The 22,661-nt window shown below is 40.8% G+C and overlaps 1 protein-coding gene across 1 annotated transcript; it reads right to left on the reverse strand.

The window, feature by feature from the left end:
- Window positions 1-2,649: 2,649 nt before the first annotated feature.
- Window positions 2,650-22,579, reverse strand: ERCC3 (ERCC excision repair 3, TFIIH core complex helicase subunit). Its single transcript, XM_058840084.1, has 15 exons — window positions 22,478-22,579; window positions 22,184-22,389; window positions 20,916-21,152; window positions 20,243-20,292; window positions 19,197-19,332; window positions 18,855-19,022; window positions 17,655-17,859; window positions 16,524-16,838; window positions 15,185-15,369; window positions 12,350-12,552; window positions 8,874-8,970; window positions 8,573-8,690; window positions 7,284-7,402; window positions 3,931-4,083; window positions 2,650-3,576 (listed from the first exon to the last, which is right to left on the reverse strand). Exons 1-15 carry the CDS (start codon window positions 22,494-22,496, stop codon window positions 3,442-3,444), a joined length of 2,346 nt encoding a protein of 781 aa, XP_058696067.1. The 5' UTR covers window positions 22,497-22,579; the 3' UTR covers window positions 2,650-3,441.
- Between the last annotated feature and the right edge of the window lie 82 nt (window positions 22,580-22,661).

Genomic DNA, 22,661 nt, shown 5'->3' on the forward strand with positions numbered 1-22,661 from the left:
GCTATATCTGATTTGTAATTATTTGAACATACTTTTATTATATCCAGTATAATAAATATGGTACTGTATGTTTTACATAACTGTTGAAATAGCTACAAGTATAAATCATTTACAATTTATGGACATAAAAGAGATTTCATGGGAGGTATTTAACTTTGCCCAAGTAACACCTTCAGCTAAGACTACACAGATATGTTCTTCAGAACATTTGCAAAGAAAATCTGAAAAGGGGCTGCAATGTCAAAAATGTAAGCAAAAATTTTCAGTGTAGTTTAAAACCTTTTTACTGAAAAAGCCAGTAAGTCATAATTTTTGCCTTTTCTGACTGTCCTCAAACCCATTTTCTGAAAGATTCTTTCAAGTTGTTAAGTTACTTCTTTGTAATTTTACATGCTTTCTAAATTCCTGTTTTTTCCTGAAAACAAGACAAATTTAAACTTCACAGGCTAAATACTGATTGAATGTTGTACAAAAAGAAGGAATTTACATCAGAACAAGCAAGCCAATGCCACTGTGACTTACTGTTCAGCCATTAATAAAACCCCCCATGAATCAACTGTAAAGAATTCAGTTCTACTTGCAGACTTCTTATAGATTTAGATCCTTGCCCTGTGCCTCCTAGGGCATACACCACTAAGTTATACTGAGAACCACTTGCCTTGAAGTCCAGAGTTTTTAAACACATAGAGGAAAGTATGGCATTATGAAAAATGACCATCAGGATGGCATAGGGAGATAAAAAACTGGCTGTAGTTGAGTGCTTTGTGAGCTGTAAGTCTGTGAAATTGCCACCCCATCATCACTGTGCCCTTTTAGTCTAGAATGCCATTTTAATGAGTAACAGCAGCATCCTTCAAGCATTAACATCTTCATATGGACACTTGCTGGTTTGCCACAAGAAGGAAGCGCATATAAACACAAGCTTCAGTATTGTAGCCTATCAGAAATACAAACAGCAAATATTAAACAAATTCCTGAAGAAGATTAAGTCTCCAAAGAATGGAATTCAGACCAAGGAGGGGGCTGGGGAGCAGAGAAAAAGCTTTTCTTCCAGCAAGGAAACCCGAGTTACATCCAAGAAAATCACACCTCCTCTATTCACAGACTTCCAAGAAATCATTTACTTACCCCTGAGTTCACCTGCCTCTGGCATCACTCATAATCTGAATCACAATTCTGCCACACTATCTGTTCTTTTGTAGACAATTTAGTTTCCTAGAGGACTGGGATTACAGATCTGGAGCTGTCTACTGTGACCCTTGGGTGCCTTGCCAGAGCGCAGGGGTAGTGAGGGGCCAGCAGGACAGAAGAAGCCAGCAGCTCCTCTGTGACCAACCTGGCCCACCCTCTTATGGTACAGGTGCTGCCGCGTGCAGCAGCACCAACTCAGCCATAGTGAGTAAATGCACAGTCTGCCACTTGCTGCTACAGCCTGCAGTAACAGCGGGCAGTAATTACCACTTCATCTTACCAACATAATGAATTTAAAAGTTTGAATGCCAAGATGCTATCACTGATGCATGGAGTCATTCATACCTCGTAAAACTATTATGCTTGATGCTGAATGTACTGCATCCCACACACACATTACTTGGAGGAGTGATATCATTAGTCACGATTTACTACACATGACCTACAGCGGTACTAAATCCAGCTACTACTAGTGATACCACAATTACAGGGACCAGTATTAAGCCATTTGCTTTTAGTAGGTGGTTGTGGTTTTTTCCAAGTTTATGAAGGGTGGAGAGTAATTTCAAAGCAATTCATAAAGCTTTTAAGAGAGAATTATGCAGAGGGACACTGTCTGATTTGCTCAACTAAACCCCTGTCACAGGCCCCTCCCATTATACTAAATTGCCATTTTGCAGCTGTTGCCATTAGAGCTGGTCCAAAACACTATCAGAAGAGTGCTTTATACCAGGAAGAGGAGATCAGCACCAGAATACTAAACAATTATCTCTTCTGTATAAGCCACTCAAGCACTACTATGGCTGGTTCCAGGTTGTGAGGCAGAAGACTCAGCATAAGAGAAAGAATCAAGTGTTACAGGGTAGGGCTCAGAGCCTAAACAAAGTTTAAACTGAAGCAGATCAGTTCCCTTTTCAAATATTACCTGAGACCAAAACCAAGCACCATCTGTTCTCAATTATTAAACGCTTCCAATATTTCTACATTCTCAATTTGTGAATTCATGCTAATAAGAAACAGAATTCAGTATTCTTCTGAAGCTCATTTGTTGTAAAACCAGAATAGCTGTACCATGCATGCTCCTGCCAGTATAGTAAACCTTTATACCAGCCTATTTTCAACCAACAGAGGTTGTTCCTAAAGCCCTACAAACAACCAGTGGAATAACACCTCTTAATACAACACCAAGTAGCATGTTACATTATTAAGCAGATGTTACTTAAAAAGCACTCTTCTGCCACAAACCACCACCATTTCTCCTATCATTTTCTAGAATTATAATGCAATCTTTATTAAAAAAACCCCAAAAAACTCAGGAATATTTCTTTCACATATTCTTCCAGCTCACCTTGTCAGAAATCAAAATGCTTTTTGTATCAGTAACAACTTCTGTGGTGACAGTGCACTGTTTAGCAGCTACAATGGTTTTTATTGCATGGTTAATAAATAGAATATAAATAACAAGAGAAACAGTTTTTATTTGAGCAACTTCTCAACAGTAGCAAGAAAAATTAGGAAAATGAGCACAGAATTCATTTGCATTTACTCCTAATGCTTTCCTTGAGTTTCCTTTGGAGATAGAGTCCCTCTTTCTTCTTGTCTTCAAACTCTGAAGTATTTCTGACCAATTTGTTAGAATTTTAATACAGGTAATCTCACAAGTATAAGTTAGCCTCTCAGTTTAAAAATATAATGTAAAGTGCTCCTCTCAGGATTTGTTCAGTTTACTGAATGACTTTATTTAAGCATTTTGAAAAACAGTATGTTGTTGAGCAGACACAAGAATCAGATAAATAATATTTCAAACACCAGTACAAACTTCATTTACAAAACCTTTTCAGGACTCTTCTGAAAAAGGATCTTCAGCTGATAAAAATAAAATCTATTAATTACCCTGAAAACCAGACAAGTATTTCTCTTGAATGAAGTGGCCCGTATCCTTCTGCCCTCTGGTCATGAGGAAATGAGGGCATAAGACAAGGAGCACAGTGCCACACATAAAAAAAGTATGTGCTCTGACATATTGGTATCTGAAAGTTCCTAAAAATATTTTCATGGTAAGATTTAGTTCCTTCCTTGCTTTTCCATTCACCTATGAGAGCACATACATTGGTAAGTAAATATGTGGCTATACAGATGCATATAAAAGAGCCTTTTAAATGACCTGTCATAAATTACAACTCCATCTTTTCAGTTCCAGGAACAAGTACATGCATCCACAGTTTCAACAAGATGCCCATGTGAAGGATGTCACTTCCGGAAGCGTTTGAACAGGGGGTGGATGTGTTTGTTAGAAGAAGCCTTGCTCCGTGAGGAGTGGTATTCCATGTAAACCGTGTCATCTGCTCCAGACATGGAGCTCATGGTGCCTGTACGACGGGACACCTGCAAGTACAAGCACAGGCACGTGCTTAGTGTGTGATCAGAGGTTTAAAAATATTTTCATTGCATGTGACTTAAAAGATTTACTTAAAAATCTCTAACAATAGATCTGTTACCTTCTCCTCCAAATATGATAGAGAAGGACATAAATTCCATGTCTAATTTCTTCTGAGTCCCCAACAAGTGAATTATTCCAATAGCTAAAGGCTAATGCAGATTAAAAAATGAATCCATTCTTTAATGTTTCACAAAGATACCAGGCCAACAATGGGAACATTACATTTAAAATTGGATGGAAATAAAATGGCCCAGTCCTGTCCCACCTGTGGTCATCCTTTTCAAAGAATTCTTCATTACCTGAGCTGACTTTGAACCATATTCTCCAGCAACTACTTCCTCCTCAGCATCCAGGTCAGATGCTTGCAGGACTTTCTGGAGAAGCTGCTGTTGCTCTTCTTTGGTTGAAAATGAAAGTTCTTCTTCTTCCATGCCTGCCAGCTTTGTGATTACCTAAGAAACAGAGCACACTACAAGGTGAGGGCTCTTCCTCCTCACTGTTAGCTGTTTAAAACCAAGAGAAGTATGTCTGATTCCATATCCTGTTGGAACTGCCTTCAACTTTTATTAATGGCTGGAAAAACCTCACACTATAGATAGCACAGATACATATAAAATCTTGGTAAGTGATGTACATATACATATACACATGTCTCTTGTTATATTCTATCTGGAAATGCAAAAGACAAATCTTTGGGGGAAAAAAAAAAGGAAAAGAAGAAAAGCTCTGAGCAGAGCATGTCAGCTAAACACTGACCAAGAACCTGACCAAGCACATATAACTCACGTATATATTCAACTTAGTGCAAGGTTAGTGTCATGCTGTAGGCTCTAGATTTATCTAGTTTAAGAACCAGTATTTTATATTTAACAACAACAATCCACTAGCTCTGCAGAGACTTAGAATTGTAGCAAGAAACATTCAGGACAATGGGGAAAAAACCCTAACAAATTGAGATGTACAGCTGTTGTGAAACAGTGCAGCAACCTGCAACAGAGCATCATCCACAGAGCAAAAGGACTCTTCCAGCCTTTAAGTACTTAAACACTTAGGTTTGTTCTCCTTGGAATTCTCAGTACCTCTGGTATCTGGTAACTGTGGGTACAGGGCACATGTGACCTACTGGCAATGCAGTGCCATGGGCTCCATCAGCTGACAAACCTCCTCTTCTGAAGAACTGAAAAGATCTCAAGCTTCTGTTATAAAGCTTTGCAACAGGCAACTTACTTTAACCAGAGGTATTTTGAAAATTTTACAAGAATTTTCACTGTAGTTAAATGCTTTTTGTAAGTGTATGTTTATAGGTAACAATCAGTTTTCCCACTGTTCCCAACTTGACAAGTTTTTGAGAAAGACATTCTAATTCAACCACTGATTATGCAGTGTTTTCCCTCCTCATCTTTTCCGCTTACCTCTTGAGTTAATACAATTAGAAACTAATTAACTCAGAAGTTCTAACCTCTGGGTTAGAACAGATCACAAAAACACTGTAAATAAAGGTAAAAGAAATCCATATTAACTGCCAAGTACCATTTTTTAAAAATGGGGTAGGGAAACACTGGAACAAATAATCAGTGCTGTGGGCTGTTATTTGTGGGAATCTCTAGTTTGAAAAAAGATGCTTTCCTGAGAAAATATCCAAGCCTGAAGAATCCATTCATGGAAAGAATCAGTTCTACAAGGCTAAAGGAACTCTATGGTAACTCCTTGTTTCTTTAGGAGGCTATGTGCTATGGTCATCCCAAAAATAAAGAAAAAGGAGTCACAAAAATCCATTTAAAATTGCATTTGCCTGTTTCCAGCTCTGGTTGCAAAACAGTGCTAGCATGATTCATAGAATGGAAAGAATTCTCACTGCATCATCTTTTAAGCTGTCCAACTGATGCTCTGTTCAAAAGTTACCTCAAATTCTTTAACATACAGAGTTCTTCTGCTACTGGTTTAAAATTTAGTATATCCTACATTTGGTCTCTAAATAAAAACACAATGCAATAGCAAAGGCAACCGGTTAGCTAACCAGAACAAAACAGCTTGCAGTACACTCCAAGCAGTAAATTGTAATAAGGCTGATATTTAAGGAGCAAAGACAAGTTACATGGATTTAGCAAAAACATATTACTCTAGTTCTCTTTGATGAAAGGCAGAGAATGAAGCTATTGAGAGATGACAAGAAGAAAATCCTAAACAAAAAGTGAAAACTGTTACCATTTTTAACTAGTAATGAATTTTTAGTTATTGAGGAACACAAATTCTGAAGGACAGGATATTAGCATTGAAATCATTACCTAAAGATGAGATAGAGTCTCCATATTTGTAATACTAAGAAGGCAGACATCTACTGAGAATGGCATACACGCAGTTCATCCTTGCTTGGAATGAAGAAACACAATAGATGTTTTTTTGGAAGTTTCTTTCAGCCCTATTATTCTTTGATGCCAGCTATGACTAAGTTTGGCAAACAGAAGAAAATAGATATTCTAATGTTTTGTTTCTAATCTGCAAATAAAGAACATGCCAGTACTGGTCAGCAAAAATGTTGCTCCAGATACTAAGCTGGCCACTTGCACTGCTTTTGTCCCACATTACACCAAAGCTCCAAGGACTAAGAGCTCCTTCTTTGCAAAATGAGATCCCTCTATTTTAACCTCTTTCTTACTTCTAGAATCCAGGGCATTCAAATATAAGTAAAGGGATTGCTTTAATCTTCCTGGCTATAGCCACAGAGATGCATTTGATGTAATTAGTTGCAGCTTAGTACTGACCAACAACTTTGTTGAAACACAATCACTACAAAGGGAAACAAAGTTTTCACCTATAAAGACCAGGACACCTCTGTTTCTAAAGAGCTCTTTAAGGGGCTGCTCTTTACAGAGCAGGAATTTGCTCCAGCCCAGCAGTTCAGGGGGATGTCCCGTACTGGTGCCTCATACAGACAAGCTCTTGCACAGCCAGATGTGGGAGCCTTATTTTTCATTCTCCCCAGTACTGCTTCTTGTTGGGAAGGCGTCTAATCAGAGCAGTAAGCTGCAGCTTTTTGAAAGAATAATTTACCTAAACCCAAGAGCTATCATGATACTCTGCTGCCTTTACAGCCTAACAGATGAGCATACAGGGAAATCCATGCATTAACAGAAAAATAAATGAGATACACCATGAAATCTATAATATAGAGGAGCTTTGGTTATGTTTAGAAGAAGATGACATAGTGAAATACTGGTCTGAGACTGGAGTTCTTTGGAAATTGTCACTTCCTAAGTTTTGGAAGTTGTCTAAATTGCTGCTGCCCACTCTGACAACACCCAACACTGCTTTATGCAACACCAGTGCGATATAATGGGAGGCCTGCACAGATGGACAACTGAAGAGCACAAACAAAACAACCAGGAAGGAACATGCACTGCACTCTGCAGGGTGCCTGGTTTGAAGCTACAACACTTATCTTTCTAAAAGCTGTACAAAAAGCTACTTGTATCTGCCCTCACAACAATATAGATGGTAAAACAACACTGGAGCGGTTCTCACTTGCAAGAAAAACCTTCATTAATGCATTCCACAACCAGAATTCTCAAGTACTGGACCAAATGCTAACATTAAACAATATGAAAACTACATTCTTAGGCCTCAAGCATAATAAATAGAAGGGATGAGTTACCTTGAAGCTATAACCTTGATCTACAAGAAACCGTTGCCGTTTTGTTGAATATGCCATTTCCTGAGTGTCTTGGGATACAAGGGAATAAAAAAAGGCATTGTATTCCTCTGCAACCATGCCTAGGAGACAAAAGCACTCAGTGATCAGTTTCATTTGGAACACTGCAACAATGAACAACCAAGGAATAAATACTGAAAACAGGTACTTAAGTAACTTGTCCCCACAAAAACTATTTGCATTGTTTAGCTGCACCCAGACCTTGCATAAACTGATTGACACAGCATGGAAACTCCTACTTTGTTCTTAATAACTTCAGGATAGGTGACAAGACAAAAACAGAAAAGGAAATGTAGACTAACACAATCACACAGGCGCTCTAAGAAGAATCTGCTGCTTTATTCTGCTAGGCAAGGTGAAAGTTAAAATTTAAGTCTATTATGTCAAGAAGAAGTGAAAAGTCAAGAGCAGTGCATGTCAAAAAAGTTCAACAGAAAAAGACAAAGGAAAAGTTTTATCCATGTGAACTAGAGTTTGCTGTGGTTTTGAATTAAAAAAGTGAAACAAAGATACTTAGCTAAGAATTCATAGCACTACCTGAAGACCAGCATATACCAGGCTGTGTAAAAATTTTTTTTTTTACATTTACATCCTTTTTTACATTTTACATCCTTAAAGTCTGTTACTCTGGTAATAGGGTTCTCTTTTAAAACCCAGGGTTTCACTAAGACTTTGTCAATTCACTAACATGGGTTTCGTTTGCATTTTCTAACAAAGCCTTACCTGTAACAAGCACAAACTGCACATAAAATAAGTGTGCAGAGCTTAAGTCTGAGTAGAAAGTCTTTTAATAGTAATTGTTCAAAACAAAAAAATTCCTTTGCCCATGTTTTACAAAAACACACTAGTCAAAAAACAAATCCAATTTTTAAAAGCAAGTAATCTACAGTATCAAAAATGTGATTTCTAGAGGCTTGCTTCTTAGAATAATATTATGATTCCTCACAAACAATTTCATGTTGAAGAAAACATCAAGGAATGAAAACGTAAGAGAACCGCCAAAGAAAAGAAAGTCAGATTTCTTTCAGCTTTTTTTGTCCTTTAGAAATTTTCTCATCACTAAGTTTACTGACCCAGAAAATGCTTCATTTTCATTCCCAGGTATATAGGTATATTCTCTTTGACTAAAACATAATGCAAGGACAGTATAAAGAAACCTCATGAACATCTTGTTTCTCCTGCTCTAGGGTGCTGTGATCCAAGGCCCAGAGCCCAACCACCACCTTCTTTACCTTTTTTGGCTCTCAGCACTCGTCCCAGTCTTTGAGCCTCCTGCCTTCGTGACCCACCATGGGATGAGATCTGAATGAGAACATTGGCTTCCGGCAGATCGAAGGATGTGTCCCCTACCTGCAACAGAGCAGCAGCCTGTCAGCAGTCCCTTATTTCCACATTTCCTAGCCAACACTAGATGAAAAGGACAGCCTTCTTTGTGAGCTATGATACGAAGATGTCAAATCACACCACACTTGTGCAGCTGACAAAGTTCACTCCAAAGACAGGCACAAGGATACGGTGAATGTACTCCCTCACCTTGGAGATGAAAATAGTGTTGATTTTTGGATTGTGCTTGAAGTTCTGTAGAATTTGCATTCTTTCTCCTTGTGCAGTAGGACCATAGATATAGGGTCTGAAAAGAACACAACATATACAAATGAAATAAATTCAACGTTTCTCATGCATTTCTTATGAGGTACCATAGCAGGGAGGGTAGGACACATTTGAGCAGATATGAAAACAAACCAGATTTTGGTACAGATTTCAGTTTACTTTTAGCTTGTTTGGTTCCTCATGGCAGCTGCCCAGGGGTTTGTGGAACCCTCTGCAGCAACCCAGTCAGCCAGAAAGAAATTCTGACAGTTACAAATGTTTTGCAATTATGTGCACCAATGAAGCTGTATATCAACAGACTGAATATATTTGCTAAGTCCACATGAAAGACTGAAGGCAGCTGTTAAAGAGATTTTTTTCCTCAAATGTACTGAGTTAGCACATTTACAGCTGCAACCTTTGCTTCCTATTTAAACACTTGAAAATACAAGCTTCTCTATCAAGGATATACTGGGTGTCACAAACGGGCTGTTGGGTGTTTTCCTGGGAAAATAATTTTTGCTTTGAAAGCTAACCTCTTGCCCCTTCTAATACCTTCTGGGCCTACTGAAATAAGAAAAAGGCCTCAAACATTTCATGAGCAGCTCACACTGGCATTCCACGTATGATGTCTAATGTTTGACAATGAATTACATGGAACATTTAATGTCTCAATCCCAAAGGCTCAAACAAACTCTCAGTCAACTCACAGACTTCATGAGTAATTTGGACTGCTACGAAGTTTCCGGTGTCTGGCTGTTTTATTTCTGCCTAAGCAGAGTTAAAAACACCATAAAGCTAAAAAGAGCAAAGCCCCTGCAAAAACAGTGAGCTGCATGCAGGACAGCACTGCTGCTGCTTTATCATCTGTTGCACTACTTTTCCAAACGCTGGTTACCAAGCATCTCCAAACAAATGGAGTTAAGTTTCCCAATTACTCTTTTGTTCACATTTCCACAAATTATTTCTAACACAAAGAACCAAGCTGAAATTTTCTACTTAGTATTGCACATACATGAGTGGTAGCTGAACATAAACACAGCAGTGCATAGGACTGAGTTTTTCTATTCTTACCAACTAATCCCTGTGCACTGGCTCCTCTTGCTTTCTTTATTACAAACTTTATCCTAGGTTTTTTTAGCAAACAATCCTAGTCTTCTCTAATCTAATTCTTCTATACAGTGTGTTTAAGCAGACTTTTAGAAAAAAACAGCTAAAAAATGAAAGTGGCAAATGAGTCAACTCTGAAAAAATACCTTCATTATTCAAATAGTAGCATTCAGTAATATCTTAAAGTCTTATTCTAAATTTCATGTAGTATTTAAATTGTGAAGTTAAATGGCAGATTTAAACTGAAACTAAAGCATTTTTGAGCCTTCCTTTTCTTAAGAATTCCAAGAAAGCATTCAAACGCATTTTGTATTAAAAACAGAATAATCCTGAAGCCCTGGCTATCAATCTCTCATTTTAACTTGCCCAGATCCTACCTGACAGTGATTCATTGGCATTCCTGAATACTTTGCTGAATCTAGAACATTAAGTGCTAATTGGGTTCTTTTTTAATGATTCATTTTCCTCACTGCAAAAAGACATTTAAGGGATTTGCAAAGATAGATTCCTCTCCCATTAACTGACATAACTGACAAAACCAAAGAGGCACGGTCTTTCAGAAACAGCGATTTAAACATATTCCTAACACCAGTAAAGTCAGCACATGAGCTACGCTATACTGGATGACAGACTCATAACAGAGGGAAAGCTGGCTAAGCAAATTTGGATTCTCTGGCCCCAAAAATTGCATTCAAAGTAATTCCTGCCATGTGCATGGTCTTTCCCTGATATTTCCCCACTACCAAGGGCAAGGGGGTTAAGGGAGGAGCCAGCAGAGGCAGCCAGACCGTGGCCACCTCTCCCGCCATGTGGGAGCCCACCCAGCCCGAATGCTTCCGTCAGGCCATGAGAAGGGCAGTGAGAGCTGTGCTCCTGCTGGGCACACAGCCACAGCACTCCTGCTGCACCCACTGGGCTGCTCTCTCCTTCACACACAGAATTCCTGCCCTGCACAAACTAACAGCTCCCTTTGGTTTAGCCTGCTCACAGCAAACTGATACAAAGCCTGATTAAAACAAAGGCTCCCTCACCTTCGTCCAGCACTGCAAGCCTCCTTTCTTTCTAGGAGTGACAACCTGGAACTCCATAAATGATGTGAGAAACACAGAATTCACTCCAGAATATAAAAAGGGGCCACCTACTATTGTAGTTTTCCTGCCACGCTTCTACAGCATATACCCCACTTACAACTGCTGTGCTCCGTAGCATTCCCCCCTCCCAGCACTGCCTGTGCTAAAGGCTTTGTCTATGGTGCGTTGAACACTGCTAGAGACATTCCAGAGGCATCATTACAGCTAATCTCTGTCCAGACAGATTAAAAAAATGATGAAAGAGACCACGGGTGTTGGAATTTCTCCAGCACCATTAGCACTGCTTGCTATTTGATGTCACAGCATGCCAGCACAACACGGTCCCTTAAACTGTAGTCAGAACTGATCATGAATTTTGGAAAGTGTAAGGCTTGTTTGTGGTTTTGCTAAGGAGTACTGATGAAATTCCTAGACATGCAATCATACACCATCAAAATGCCCCACAGCTTCTAGCAAGCAAGGCTGCACATTATTTGTGCTTGTCAAAGAAAGTATGAGGCCAGCTTATATGGTTGTTTCCCAGTAATTGCTCCATGCCTGATCCTGACAAACTCTGCCTGACCATCCCTCCCCAAATCCTACCAACAAACAGACTGATGCTGATCCCTCATTAAACCTTGTTTGCACAACCTTCTGTAACTGCATGCATGTTACAGTCATTTAAGGTAACCAAGGAGCTCTAGGGAGAAACGTCCTTTAGTTTATTAAACAATTACTGCAGTTCTAGGTAGTGCACTTGTACAGCACAGATCCCAAAAAAGCTTGTCTTAGTTTTTTTAGACAAGGGTAAGAACTCTTGGGAACCTGAAGAGGAAGACCCTGAGTCTCAGAACATCTTGAAAGATCCAGAGATTATATATTTGAAAACCTTTGTCTCAGAGAGACAGGGGAAGCTACCATCCATTAAAGAAACAGTTCTAGTGATATTTCTAAAAGCCTCTCATTTTCCACTGGCTTTTACTAATTACAATAAAATAAAAATACTAAATTTTTCACAGAAACCCTGGATGTAAACTTTTCTGAAACAAAAGCAAAACAGAAACAAAAATACCTTCCTAAGCTTTTTATACAGGAAGACTGGAGTTACAGCACTACAGAAAATATTTTACTATTAACTATTACTATAATAGTTAAAGATTACTGAAAGCTATGAGATTGCAAGGAAATTGTCGTGGGAGGAAGAAAACAACAGTGCCATCATTTATTGTGAACACTTACTTCCCAAGTCTGACTGCATATTCCTTCAGTGCAAACACATTGTCAGCAAAGACGATGATTTTATCATTCCGTCGCTCATGAAACTTAATCAGAAACTGACAGGCTCTGAATTTATTTGGGTTCATGGTGTAGAGCAGTATCCTTTTCTTGGTTTTAATTGCTACATATTCTCTGTAAAATTCAGGTGACATTGGGCACCAGACCTACAATCAGAAAACACACACACAAACAAAATAGCACTCTGTTATTTACTGACTTAATTCCAGTGGGAATTGAAAAAATATTGGGGGATGGTAATGCATTACGACTCTGTCTAGTGCAGGTCAGATTTTAACACAGTCATCTCTGTACCAAAATGAAAGCTACCAGTCAGTGAAGTCTCCTGCACCACTAAAATCTGTTTTTCCAAAATGCTTTGGCATTGAGATCTATGACAGAAATAGGCAGTGGGACAGGAACAAGACTGAAAGATAGTTACTTTATATTCACTCTTTAATAATTTACTGAATGCTACTACTTTTTAAAAGCAGTAATTAAGGGAATGAACTCGTCTCTGTAGTCTCTCACAGCAGTCAAAGCTTTTCCCATGAAGACTAATTTTCATCCATATTCTGAAAGCTGAGACGTATTTTGTGTGTATTTCTTGTGTGACCCATCTTTCTTCATATATCCACAAAGGAGTGACCTTTATTTTAACAGCTATTGAGTCTAGAACTTCCAAAACACTAGGATTGATTGGAAGTTTGCAACAGACAATAACATCACCCCAGGATACCTAAGCAATTCTTCTATTATGTAAATAACAACCATAGTACTTCAGTAAGTCTAGGCTTATTTTTTCTACTGTAGCATGAAAAAAGAAGAAATGATGAAGTTTAAGCCAATGAAGTGACAGTATTGATAACATCTGACACTATCCATAGGGCATATAATTTAGGAAACATTCACTCTGCTATACATGGGTTATTCCCTCATATCCATTGCGCAATGGAAATTAACAAACTACCACCTCTTTCATACCCACCATTCTGCTAAGGAAGTTAATGACAATTTACAGGCATTTATTTAAACAACATGAATAGTTCTGTACTGATAAGACCTAATTTTTTGTTTCAAAATATTTTTTCCAGTGAGTTAAATGCCAGATGATGCTTTTATTATCCTTTGGCTACATGAAAAATAAACTCACGCACTGAATAGGCTCTATTGTTATTGTGTATTGTTCACATGAAAGACTTAAAACTCTTGAACCAGAAGACAATTACATCAAAGTGACAATGAGATACAAATACTGAATATTTGACTACAGTAAAAGATTTCATCTATTGCTCAATGCCTCTGAGTACACAGCAAACACATGTATTTTGTATCTGCAGGATTAGGAAATGAGTAAGATCTACTTCTTACTCCAATGATATTCTCATTTTAACATTTTGCAAACAGGCACGCCAAAAACTTAGTATGGCTGCTCAGAAAAGGGATTATTTGTAAATTACAAAACTCTGAAAGAACAGGAAAAGAACAGGCTTGTTGTCTTTTTTAAACTTTGCATAACTTTTTAGACTGGGCTGCTCATTCTCTTTTAGAGCAGTGAAAGAGCAACACCTGCAACAACCATGATCTGCCCTATGAGACATCAGCACTGCCCTCTCCAGCCACCTGGGAAGAACTGCACCTACAGAGTGAGCCAGACACCTTTCCTGGCTGAGGGCAATAAACCAAACTGATTAATGATCCTACTCCTCAAGGAAATCCAAACAAATACGCAAAGCACTTGTGCACGTATTGGACTCAACACTGGGCTTCTTTATTCTTTGCTTTTGGTAGAGTCGTCATATGTTAGTTCAAAACATTGGCCTAAGGAATAGAAACTTGCAGAATTTCCCCATCATTCAGAACAAAAGGTAGCCCATGTTTCCTTTTTCAATGACTAAAGGGCAGTTCAAGGACTGAGAATTTTGCTTGCACAGCAGAACTAACTGAAGTGCCTAAATGCAAGTCTGAATTTGAGGACTGGTTACTCTCCCTTCAGCAATTATTTTCTAGGCGCCTTTCACTTGCATTCTATGAGTTCAAAACAGCGGGTTTTTTTCCTTATACAACCTCCAGTTTGCACAGCGTTCAAAAGAAGAACAGCTGACTGCATCTGCATCTTTTATTCCAGTACCACAGCTAGGGAGAATTGCATGAAATTAGCAAGACAGGTTTAAAATAAACCACCACAACAATAACAACAACAAGAAGACAAAAAAAAACCCCAACAAACCCCAAACCAGCAAGCAAAGACTGAAAATCCTCACAAACAATGGAGAAAAAAACACCAAGAAACCAAATAGACAAGAAACCTTTGTAGAACTCTACCATAACACATTGCAGCTGCCAAAATTTTACTTCCATTCAACGGGAGACCAGATAAATCCATGAAAAAGCAGCCCTGTAATGGTTACGCTGAAACCTTATAAATAACACAGAGCTTGGAGAAAGTTATACTCTTCCCCAAGTACCTTCCATGTCAATTATCAGAGCAATACATTGAATTAGGCTTTCCAGAAGGATTACTTTAACATTCTAATGCGACTATGTGAAAGATTTTTACTTCTTTTGATACCAGATTAATCTCTCATCCATATGCTGGAAAGACCAGAGGTAACACCTTTATACTGGAAAAAAGGGTGAGATTTCACCCACTTATGTTCAGGCTTGAAATATGCAGGTGTTTTCTTATGTTCTTTAAAATTTCTACTACCCTTCTTTGTTACAAGAGCTGCAAGTATTTTTCTCAACTCTATAAACATACTAAATGAACACTAAAAATACCAAAAAGCAGAGCATCACCTCAGCACACTGGACTTTAGCAATGTAGCCACTGTTCTGCAGCTCCATCCAGTTGGCTTCATAGAGCTTTGGTCCAATCAGGAAGTTCAGGTCAACAATTTTATCATCTTCTCTGACCAGGGTAGCAGTCAGCCCCAGTTTACAGTGAGCTTGTACAATAGTGAGCACACGTCTGAACATTTTTGCTAAGAAATCCAAGACAAATTTTTTGTTAACTTTCCTTAATGGTTTTAGAAGATAAATACTGCAATTTTAAAAGACATTTTCATCAACCCCTGAACATAAGGCAAGCACAGCATTGGGAAATAGTACCCCTTTTACACACACACTCCTAACAAATCTGTGTTACAGCAAAACTTCACAGTTATTGCAGTTTTACTTTGCATTGTCAAGTGTACTCTGAAAATCGAGTAAACCTTCTGGCATCTTTATTATTTCCCATTCCCCAGGAGAAAATTAATATGTTCAGAGGTTACATGGCTTGGTTTAGGTCTCTATTATTTCTTAGCAAGAACTATGACACAAGGACTCTTGGCTGACTACCACATTCAGGACTTTCAGGATATGGTAGAATTACTCATCTTTAGTACTGCCAGAGATCACAGAGGAGTTGCTATACCTTCATTGCTATGAAGCCAAGCAAGAACAAAAGTGACAGAACAGTGCCAGCACTATGCTACTTTGATAAAAAGGCAATTAATCACCAAGGTCTACTTCTGAAATCCATTACTTCAGTAGACACCGAAATAGATTCAAATAAGAATAAGGAAGAATAGCTAACAGGATCTTGGGTGGGGTTTTTTTAGCCAGGATTATTCCACAGACACTTTAATAGTACATTATTGCTTTCCAGTAGTACAGATCTCAATTACATGGCAATTTCAAAGACAACAGTTATTTCTGTGTGTTAATCACTATGGTTACTCAGGGAAATTAAAAGCTGGCCTGCAGTGCCATTGCATCGAAGAGAATAAGGCAGATGAATTCTTCTCCTGTTCAAATATGTCTACAGCAAAATTATGCAAATGTAATTCAGGTATTTTAAGAGCACTTTATCAACCTACACAGAGGAACTTGTACTTTTCACTGCTATTACACAAAACAGTGCCTAATTTGAAGGGTTTCAGAAAACTAGTGGTCAGCTAAACTATGTAGTATCAGGAGGTAAAAAAGAAAAAAAAAAGGTAGAACAAGGCAGTTTGCTTGTCTCAAAACCCTGAGCCATGGATTTACTCACTAATTAATTGTTAGAAGAACAGCAAAAAAACACCACTTCTACAAGAGCAGAAGGCCATCAACAATGTGTGCAACACAGAAGGTTTGCACACCTTTTCCTTACCAGGGATGGTATGGACTTCATCCAGTATCATAAGGCCCCACTCTTGACTTTTAAGCCACTCCATTACTCTTTCTGCTTCCCAAGACCTTTTTGTCGTGTGCCCCAACATGGAGTATGTGCTGATGGCAACAGAACAGCCAATGGGCTTGTCTTTGGCATCAGATGTGAAGCGACAGATCTGGCTGTCATCAATGGTGGACCACATCTTGAACTGGGCCTTCCACTGCTCCACAGACACGGCGGAATTCCCGAGCACCAGGCACCGCTTGCGCACAGTGCATGCAGCTGTCACTCCCACCAGAGACTTGCCAGCACCTGCAGGGCAGGAGGAGTGACACTCATTAATCTCTCAGACACCACTGGAGTAGGAGGAAAACAAAACAAAAGAGCAAAGGAAAACCATGAGAGGATATGAAATCATGCAAAGGCAAATTTCTTTGCTTACAGGTGACTACAGAAAGCTTCCCTAAGGGTGCTTTATTGCTCTGTCTCTGCCAGTGATCACATTCCCCCAAAAAGCAAGTCCTTAAATCTTCCCATCCTTCACTCTCCTCCCAGCACCCCTTACACACACTCAGGCCCTCATGACATGTCCTATGCATTGCCTCCTCTCCCAATACTGGTACTGGCACAGTCTCCTGTTTGCTTCTTTTTCCTGTTTTCTGTAGGCTGTCTCAGTCAGCATGTTTCTCATTTCTTTCTCAAAGTCCCCTGCCCAGAACTTGTGCACACAAGCTCTTTACTTCCTTGGATGCCCCTTTATGCCACCTCTGTATTCCCAGCTCCCCCCAGTTTCCCTACTCTCTATCAAGGAACAAATTCCAATGCCAACAGCTTTACATTTCCCAGGAAGATGAGCAGAGGTGGCAGAGGGCACAGCGGAAGCATGACTGGCAGTGTGAAGGTGCCACAGCTGCTCCCCAGCCCCTGTCAGGACACTGACAGCTCTGTGACCCAGCTCTCCCTCAGCACAGCCTCATCACCAGCTCAATAAAAACCACCAGGACTCTTCACACTGGGACCAGAACAGTCCCTGCTGACATCTGAAATCCAGGTAGCTGTCATCTTTGGATTTCTCTTTACTACAGGCAAATAAAGAACAAATTGTCTAAGTACAACACAGAAACTTACCACATGGCAAGACAATAACTCCAGACCTGGCTCGTCCATTCCCAAACATCTTCCTTAGGCTTTTCTCTTGATAGGGTCTGAGAACTGCAGTAGGTTTCAGATCTATATTGATATCAGGATTCACAGAATCATTTCTGAAATCATATTCTGCCAGTAAGGGGTACTCCAAATGGATACAACGCTTCTGAAGTTCTTCAATCATCTCCTGAAGAGGAAACAAAACTTCAGCTGATAAAGTCTCCACAAGAATTAATTTTTTTTTCCCTAAAAACAACTAGGTTACATAGTACCAAGTGAAGTTACATTTATTTTTGATGATTATGAAGTCTACAAGAGCTAGGGTTTATTCCGGAAACTTTACTTGTCATTGCCCCAGCCCCCTAAAACTGTCATTTTGAACGACAGTTAATATTAGAGAGGGCTCTTTAGGCAGGTGGAAGAACACAACACATTCAGCTCAGATTGCTGCTTACCTGGCAATGATTAAACTACACCCTGAAGTTCTGCAATGAAGAGTTCAGTAACAGACACAAAAGGTTCTCCATGTTACACAAAGCTGCACAACTGTTACCCTGAAAACCTCCATACCCCGTATGGAAGTTACTCCAACACAACGATGGTCTCAATCAGTCACCAAGAGGTTGTTGGTTTGAGCTGGCTTTTTTCAAATAAACAAAACAGCTAACAAGTTATCCTTCTCTAAATTCCTTCTGCCCCCACTAAGGCAACATTAGAATCACCAAATCCAAAAACAACTCGAGAAGGTCTACAGAGGCTCTCTGAAGGTCAAGCAAGGACTGTGCCCCAACCTCCAGCTTCCCTTCTCAAGTGATGAAATTGGAACCACCAAGAAAGAGTTCCTTCTGCAACCATGAGTTACAAAACAAAAGCAGGAGGGAAAAAAAGGGAAAAAAAAAAAAGCTCTCTGAAAGCAGCCCTCCACTGAATTCTAGTCTTGCAGGAAGTAATACTCAGCCACATGTGACAGGAACCTCCCTGAGACCCTGGAGCCTCTCTGGCCTGTGAGCACTGCGCTCTGCGTGCTGGGAAGGAAAAACATCTAGACTGCCACCCTCTAAGATTCTAAACTTTGCAAGGTCAAAGCAAAGAAATTTTAATGACTTCCAATGATCACCTCTACCCAACAAGGAGCCACTGTACTTTCTAGAAAGTTCTCATGCTTCTGTGCAATATTCATACCTGCTTGACTTCAAAAGACACTGTCTGCGTTTCCTCCTCCTCCTCCTCCTCATCTTTGTCCATCTGTTCATAAAACTCAAATAAGTCAGCTGGGACGTCTGGCTTATTCTGAGCATCCGTTCCCTGTGAAGTTGATGGACCAAGGCCAGCTTCACTGGATTTGGAAATCTGAAATAGAGGAACATGAATTTTCACCAAAGGTTTCATTAGAGACGGCTCCTCTCTTCCCCCCAAATTTCATTAAAGAGACAGAGTTTGTTGCTGGCAGAATGAAGCTGATACAACAAACAAACAATAGCAACTCCAATCACTGCAGTAATTTTAGAATATGGCTGGACATACCGCTGATTTACTTGTGAATGTCTCTGTAATGAGCTCTGTCTCTTCACCTTCAGCATTTCTCAGACGACATTCTTTAATTACATGGTCTTGCAGAAGCTGCTGAATGACATCAGGGTGGGTACTTTCCACAAAATACCTAAAATTAAAGGCATTTTTATGAACTCATTAACTGAGTAATTCACAGGAAAAGCAGCATAGAGGATTAAATGCATAGCTGTCCCAGATGCACTCTCAAGCATCCAATCTTGGGGTACTAATTTAAAAATAAAGACATGGCAACCAAAACTTTTAAAAGATGACTCACACCAAAAGCATCATGTACTGTGCAGTCATCCTTCCATCTTTCTCAAATGTTCTCTAACCTGAGTGGCAAACTCCAGCAGAAATACCCACACAGACCTCTGACTTATATGTCTTATTTGTGACACGCAAGTGAAGTAAATTGTTTTGAGACTGAACTGAGGTGAGTTTGTGAGAACACCAGATATGGTGTTTTCAAGTCCTGTCCACAGCACCAGAAAAGCCCAAAAGACAAACCCCCAAACTTCCAAAACAAAAACCACCTAAAAATCTAAAACAAATGCATCCTGGAGATTCCTCAATGATGACGCTGGTTGGAGATCACAGTTAAAATATGTGCTGACCTCTCCAGGCCCCTTCCAGCATTATCCTCTTGCTTTAAAACAAATCAGATTCAACACAGACACAAGCACCCACCTCTTGCCATTGGATTTGCTTATCTTTCCCAAATGATTTGAAAACCTCAAAGACATATTGCAAGTCCAAACAATAAACAAACAAGCTACAATATAAAATTTGCAACCTACTTTTAAGAATGTGACAACAACCAGCGCTAGCTCAGGATAACCGAACACAATTCATCAGCTGATGTATTAATACTTCCAAAAGCTGTAAAAGTGATACCTGAGAACTGTTACACTCAGCTGGCAGCTGTGAGACTCCAGAGCTCCTGAGAGCACTCACTCACACACAGGTGTGCCTTTGGAGGGCTTCCTGCCACAAGAGCTAAGGAAGAAGCCACTTACCTGTTATGTTTCAGAACCAACTTCACCTTCCCATAGCTGACGGTGCACAGCTACAAAGAGAGCAGTCATTAGTAACATGCAAAAGAGAGACTCTAGGTTTAGGACCAAACATTGCAATGGCTTTAGCTCTTTGTGGGGAAGCACCTTACCACAAAATATTTATTTGCACTACTGTTATGCTCATGGAATAAACTTGAAAATGTATTTTCAGAAGATGCTCACATCATCTCATGCAGGAGATCAGGCACAGATACTCACTTTTTATATCTAATTTCAAACTGTTTCCAAGACTGTGAGAACACACTTGCAGGATAAGACAGGATGTCTTACAGTGCCCCACTACTACAGACTGCTTCCCGTAGTCTCATTTTTCCTTCAGAGCAAATCTGAGGAAACTCTCCCCATGTACAAGTCATACCGGCTGAAATGATCTACAGAGACACTTAAGCGTACCTTTTATAAATCCCACAAAGGATATATTATGAAAATAGTACGTGTGCAGCAATGTCATATGCAAAAAGACAGAAAAAAAATGTTCTCTTGAAACAATGACAGAAGAATAAGACAGGTAAAAGTGATGAATGATTAAAAAATAAATCAATTAGGCAGAGGCAGCAGGAAAGGAATTCCTTAGTAGAAACATGTATTCTCAATGCCAGCAAAATAGCCTTACCTTGATAAACTGAATTATTCCATCTGGGACACCAGTCTTGCTGAGTTTCTGCAAATACTCAGTGATGTCACTTGTCTGTAAGCCCACACTCACAGCAGCATATAGGGAGTAAGCAGTCAGCTTGTACTCGTGAATATGGGTGGGTCTGCACACAGGCTCAGCAATGGCAACCAGAAAGTCCTGGGCATATTTGTAAACTGGAGAAAAGGCTTCCAAAAATATATGGCCATCAGGAGCCTACAGAAATAAAAACAAATGCTGAAGGCACAACTGTGTTATTAGTTGAACCGAATCTCATAATGAAATTATAGAAAAAGAATAAACATGTAACTTTTGTCTTATGAAAATGGTCCAGGCATTGACTTGTCCATGTTCCTTCCATGGCACTATGAATAAACCACACCCAGATTGATAAAAATTTTTCAAGACTGACATGCTGGGGTATTCCTTCTTTTTTAATACTACAGAAATTGCTTGAGTAGAGGCGAGCTTCCAGTCCCATTCCCCTGGAACAACAAAACTTCTTGCTTGTTTTATGCAAAATTAATAAATGAATAAACGAATGAATGAATGAATGAATGAATGAATGAATGAATGAATGAATGAATGAATGAATGAAAGAAAGACAGCACTTGGGTGTCAGGGTGTCACAGCACTCGGTGACAGGCACCCTGCAGAAGCTGGCTGGGAAACCACCTCTTCCCTAGATGTTGCACCACTAGCCAGACTTTGGGCAAGTTCACTGATGTCCCTTTCAAAGGGCAGAAAAAACAAATGGCACCAGCTACAGTAGATGAAGCCAGCCTGTCTTAAAGCTTTTTCATTCCAACGTAAAAACCCTGCTGCTGTGTCACTGCAGTGACAAATCCCTCTCGTGTCTCAGCCAAGGCGCTCCTCTACAGCCCTCCCCGAGACGCCTGGCTGAAGTGCTGCTGTGCCCTGCCCGGTCCGCAGCACAGCCGCGACACCGGGGACCCCGCCTGGAGGCTGCCGGGGCTCCCGTCCCGGCTGTCCCCAATCACGGCGCTGCAGGGGACAAGCCCGCCCCGAACCGCATCAAACCCCGCTCCCAGACGCGCCCGAGGCTCTCTCCACCCGCACGCTCCGGCCCGCCCCGGGCTCCCGGCCTGACCGCACAGCAGTGCCAGGGGAACAGGCCCTCCCCTCCCCTCCCCGGGCCCGTCCGGGTCCCGCAGCGATCCCGGCCCCGGCGCGTCCCCGCCTCGGGCACACGGTGACAGCGGCCCCGCCGCCCCCCGCGCACGCACCACCCAGAGGGGCCGCGAGCTGTGGTCGGCCTTCAGGGGCATCTGCAGCCGGTAGTCCTTGGCTCCGTACTCGTCCACCTTGGTGCCGCTCTCCTCCACCTGCTTCCCCGCCGCTGACGGCACCGCCTCCTGCGGCTCCTTCCCGGCACCTTCGTCCTCATCGTCTTCGTCGTCATCGTAATGGCGCTTCTTGGACTTCTTCTTATCTGAGAGCAGAGCGGGATCTGTGAGGAGCCCCGCCAGGGCCCCCTGCCCTGCCCGGCCCGGCCCGCGCCGCTCCCCGGCCCCGCTCACCCCGCTCCTTCCTGCCCATGGCCGCCGCCGCGCGCTGCTCCCGCCCGCGCGTCACTTCCGCCGCGATGGGGGAGAAGGCAGCGTCGGCTCTCTGTTCCCGGGGCCGCCCCGCCGCGGGGAGACGCGCGGGAGGGCACGGGGCGGGGCCTCCCATACGGGAGGCAGCCACACCCCGGGCCACGCC

Source organism: Poecile atricapillus, chromosome 5, assembly GCF_030490865.1.
Source record: "Poecile atricapillus isolate bPoeAtr1 chromosome 5, bPoeAtr1.hap1, whole genome shotgun sequence".
Classification (NCBI taxonomy): domain Eukaryota; kingdom Metazoa; phylum Chordata; class Aves; order Passeriformes; family Paridae; genus Poecile; species Poecile atricapillus.

Excerpts from the sequence above, each read along its gene's own strand:
- ERCC3 (XM_058840084.1), bottom strand. Across the intron at positions 21,153-22,183 it reads GCTCGCGGCCCCTCTGGGTG|GCTCCTGATGGCCATATATT; the intron begins GTGCGTGCGCGG and ends TTATTTCTGTAG. Across the intron at positions 7,403-8,572 it reads AGTGCTGAGAGCCAAAAAAG|GCATGGTTGCAGAGGAATAC; the intron begins GTAAAGAAGGTG and ends TTTGTCTCCTAG.